At 40.7% G+C, this 4676-nt stretch overlaps 1 protein-coding gene across 1 annotated transcript; it reads left to right on the plus strand.

Annotated features, from left to right (window-relative positions):
- Positions 1–509: 509 nt before the first annotated feature.
- Positions 510–1229, plus strand: LOC132047375 (uncharacterized). Its single transcript, XM_059438427.1, has 2 exons — positions 510–773; positions 1062–1229. Exons 1-2 carry the CDS (start codon positions 510–512, stop codon positions 1227–1229), a joined length of 432 nt encoding a protein of 143 aa, XP_059294410.1.
- Positions 1230–4676: the final 3447 nt, after the last annotated feature.

The following is a 4676-nucleotide window of genomic DNA, read 5'->3' on the forward strand; positions in this document are numbered from 1 at the left end:
TCATAACAATGTTTGATATCACAAGTTGATTCAGCCAGCTAGTTAGTTCAGTCGGCCACATACAGTCAGGCACCGAGTGCCGTGTTACGCCCAGGCCATGGTTCGGGGCGTGACAAATTTTAGTATCAGAGCACTAGGTTCAAGTGTCCTAGGGAGTCTATGAAGCCGTGTCTAGTGAGATCACTGTTACGTGTGCGTGCGCGCCACACATATAAATAGTTGACCACCAAGACATCTAGGATTGTCTCACTTCTTTCATACTCTAGATCATGCAGTTAGTACTATGCTTCCAGGAATCCTTCTAACTAGTGCGAATTAAGTGTTTCAAAAAATGCATGCAATGAGAAAGTTCACTAAGAGGACTTCAGCAACTAGCCAGAGGGCTACGGCTACTGCTGCTCGTAGAAGAGAACACCCCGACCCAGGGAGCCACCTCAGTTCCTACACCCCCACCTACTACCAGAGGGCCTACAGAGGTCCCAATTACTTCGCTGCACAGTGCTTCGGACATGGATGTCAGGGGAGCTATCCAGTTGCTTACCCTGCTTGTTGCTACTCAGGCTCAGAAGCAGGGAACAAATGCTATTGATGGGACAGGTAGTTCCAGGTCCAAGGAATTCCTCAACATAAAACCTCCAATTTTCACAAGATCCAAAAAGGAGGAGGATCCGCAAAACTTCATTGATGACGTTCAGAAAATATTTCGATTGATGCATGCTATAGACACAGAGGCAGCAGAATTTTCTGCATTCCAGGCTAAGGAATTGTACTTGGTATGAAATATGGGAAAAGTCCCGAGGGGAAGATGCTGCTTCTATAACTTGGAACGAGTTTGCAGACGCATTTCGTAAGCATTTCTGCCCATTAAGGTCCTAGAGGCTAAGGCTTTAGAGTTTGAGAGACTCAAATAGAATGAGATGAGTGTGAACGAGTACTACCTTAAGTTCGTCGCTCTGGCCACGTATGCTCCAGAGATGGTGCGTGATATGAGGGCCCGAGTTAGGTGATTTGTGTTGGGCCTTATAACCGACCTATATGGTGATGCTAATATAACTGCTCAGAACAATGACATGACCATTACTAAGATGGTTGCCTTTGTTCAAGGGAACGAAGACAGGCTAAAGGAAGAAGAGTGGCTACAGAAGGAGAAGGACAGGGAATTCAGCAAGAGAGCTAAGTCTGCAGGGAATTTCAGCCATGGGGGATCTCAAGGAGGTCCTAACCGTTAGTTCTTTAGGAAACCACAATCAGGATCTGCTCCATCTTCGGCTAGTGCACCAATATAGAGGTCCAAATTTAATAAGAACAACAAAAATTTCAGTGCGGCAAGGTCGCAGACACAGGCTAGTATGGGTTACCAAGGTCCTACACACCCTACTTGCAATAACTGTGGAAGGAGGCACCCAGGGGCATGTCGTTCAGGCATGGGTGGTTGCTATGGATGCAATCAACAGAGCCATTTCTTGAGAGGTTGTCCATTAGCAAGGCAAAATAATAGAGGTAATATAGCTCAGTCCACTAATTCAGTAGCCCCTGGTAACTCTCAGGCCTAACAAGGTCCTAGTGTATCAAATTCCGGTAATACGGGCGGTGGTCAGAACCGCTTGTATGTCTTGCTTGCGGCCGTCGATACGAGGCTCGTGGAGATATTGTCACGGTTCTGGTGCGGTCTTTACCTTCGATGTTTATGCTCTTATGGATCCAGGATCCACCTTATCTTATGTAACCCCATATATTGCTAAGAAATTTGGGATAGAACTAGAAAAGTTGTGTGAACCCTTTGAAGTGTCCACTCTAAGTGGGAAACAGTTATAGCTAGATGTATCTATAAGTGTCCAAGTAAAAGGGTATCATCGCCTTCACTTGGAGACTTAGTAGAATTGGAGATGGTAGATTTTGATGTAATCATGGGCATCGATTGGTTAGAGTCCTGTTATGCCACAATGGGTTATAGAACCAAGATAGTGAGTTTCGAAATTCCCGGTGAACCAGTCTTAGAATGGAAGAGTGATGTAGTAGCACCTAAGGGTAGGTTTATTTCCTCTCTTAAAGCCAGAAAGAAGATCTCTAAAGGGTATATCTATTATCTAGTTTGAGTTAGGGATGCATATGCTCAGACCCCTACTCGCCAGTCCATACCAATTGTAAATGAGTTCCTATAAGTGTTCCTTGAGGATCTTCCCCGAGTCCCTCCCGATAGGGAGATTAACTTTGGAATTGATCTACTTCCCGGTACTAAATCGATAACTATTCTGCCTTATAGAATAGCTCCAGCAGAATTGAAAGAGCTTAAAACCCAGTTGAAAGATCTTCTAGATAAAGGATTTATAATGCCAAGTATCTCACCTTGGAGCTCGCCAGTTCTGTTTATCCGAAAGAAGGAGTCTCTACGTATATGCATTGACTAGCGCCAGTTGAATAAAGTCGCCATCAAGAACAAATACCTTTTCCTAAAATAGATGATTCGTTTGATCAACTTCAGGGTGCCAGTGTTATTCTAAGATTGACCTTAGATCAAGGTACCATCAGTTGAAGGTTGAGGAAGTTGATATTCCTAAAATAGCTTTCAAGACTTGTTATGGGCATTTTGAATTTCTGGTGATATCGTTTGGTTTGACGAATGCACCAGCAGCTTTCATGGACCTTATGAACCGGATCTTCAAGCCTTATCTTGATTTGTTCTTTATTGTGTTTACTGATGATATCCTGATTTATTCCCGTAGCGAGACTGACAATGCAGAACATCTCAAAATTGTGTTGCAGACACTGCAAGATCGCAAGCTATATGCCAAATTTTCTAAGTGTGAATTCTGGTTGAAATCAATATCGTTTTTGGGCCATGTCATCTCAAGCGAAGGAGTGAAAGTGGATTTTCAGAAAATAGAGACAGTGAAGAATTTGCCTAGACCCACCTCAGTATCTGATATAAGAAGTTCCTTGGGTCTAGCAGGATATTACAGGTGCTTTATAGAGGGATTTTCCTCTATCTCATGTCCTTTGATTAGACTGACTCAGAAGAAGGTCAAGTTTCAGTGATCAGATGCTTGTGAGAAAAGTTTTGAGGAGTTGAAGAAGAGGTTGACTTCGGCCCGGAATCTTGATCTCTTGAGAGAGAACCAAAGGGTTCGTCGTTATTGTGTTATATCCCGCTTTTTGCATAATCGGAAAATTCAGGAAATAGTTGTGACTTATGAGAAGAAGGCCATGTTTGAATTTTTCTTAGTAGGTGTGTGGCGGATATGGAAAACTTTGAATGTTGAAACAATGGAGAAGGCCTCAAGGACAAAATTGGAATTTTGGGAATTTGTTTCGGGAATTGCAAAATATGATTCATGAAGAATTGGGCCAAAAGAGAATAAGAAAATGAGGCCCAAATTGGAAAGCGGTGGCCGGCCAACCCAAGGCCAAGCCCACCCAATTAATGAAAAGGCCCACATGTACAAACATGACAAATTAAGGGGCATATGGATATATATGATCATCTCTAGAAATTTCAAGAGAACAAAAGAAAAATCAAGAAAACACAAAAAAAAGGCCTTCGGCCGAAAAAAGAAAGAAGAGAGAAAAGAAAGAAGAGAAATTTTTTTGGAGCATTGTTGATTCAAAAAAAATTGGTTCTTCTTGAATTAGTAACAAGCTCAAGGTGCTCTCCAAGTTGGTATAATTTTCAAGGCAAGAAAGTGCTTCTTTGGCAAGTAGAAGATTGAAGAAAAGGTAAGAAATTCTATTCTTTTATGTTATGGAATAAGTATGCGTGTTAGAATGATTAGAATTAGATAAAGATGATGGAAAGTGTGGTGTGTGGAAGTAGTAGGTGTGTGTGTATATATAGATATGTGGCCGTGTGTGTGTGTATGGTTGTGCATGGAATTGGTGTTGAATTTATGTTGTAATCTAGTTGTGGTTATGATGTAATTCATGTTGGAAATGAAAGTTGAATGAATTAGGTTGAAGGTAGGAATATGGAAGTTGGCCGTGTGCCCTATTGTAATAGGGGAGTGAAAGTGAATTCAAGTTTATTTAGTTGCTAGTTGTGTTGTTATGATCTTGGTGATGCAAATAAGGGCTTAATGACTTGAATTGACATTGAAGTTGCTTATATGTAATTATGGGAATTTAGGCGAATTTTGTATGATTTTCGTATAATGATGGAAGTAAGGTTCTAAATGAGAATTATGGTTGTTGTTAATAATTAGTAGGAAAGACAATGTGATTTGGAAGCTTTGTTGTGTTTGTAGAAGATTTGGATGGAATAAGGAATTGATGGAAATACTTGGATTCGTGAATAATGTATGAAATGCTAATGGAATGTATTTGTATAATCTTGTATTAGTTAATGAATATAGAAATGTTGACATTAGTTTGATAGTGTGTTCGGAATGGAAGTTATTGTATTATGTTGGAAAGTGGGTTAGTTGTGTTATATTGTGTTTTATTGTGATTAGTGATGTTGTTATTGGGTTGTTGGTTGTTTTAGTAGGAGTTGAATCTCGGGGTGTCATATTTATGAGGAGGCTGCCGAAATTTCGGTAGCCAAATGCTTAACCAAAGTTGAAATGTTAACTTGCATGAATAGTAAGCCGGTAAAGATGACCATTTGCAGCTTTTGGACGAAACAAAGAATTGAGATTTGAGGAGCGTAAAGAACAACCAAGGTATGTAAAACCTTCCCATCT

Source organism: Lycium ferocissimum, chromosome 2 (assembly GCF_029784015.1).
Source record: "Lycium ferocissimum isolate CSIRO_LF1 chromosome 2, AGI_CSIRO_Lferr_CH_V1, whole genome shotgun sequence".
Lineage (NCBI taxonomy): Eukaryota > Viridiplantae > Streptophyta > Magnoliopsida > Solanales > Solanaceae > Lycium > Lycium ferocissimum.

Coding starts and splice junctions, on each gene's coding strand:
- LOC132047375 (XM_059438427.1), top strand. CDS start 510: ATGGATGTCAGGGGAGCTATCCAGTTGCTTACCCTGCTTGTTGCTACT. Junction 774..1,061: donor AGGCTAAGGAATTGTACTTG/GTATGAAATATG, acceptor ATAACTGCTCAG/AACAATGACATGACCATTAC.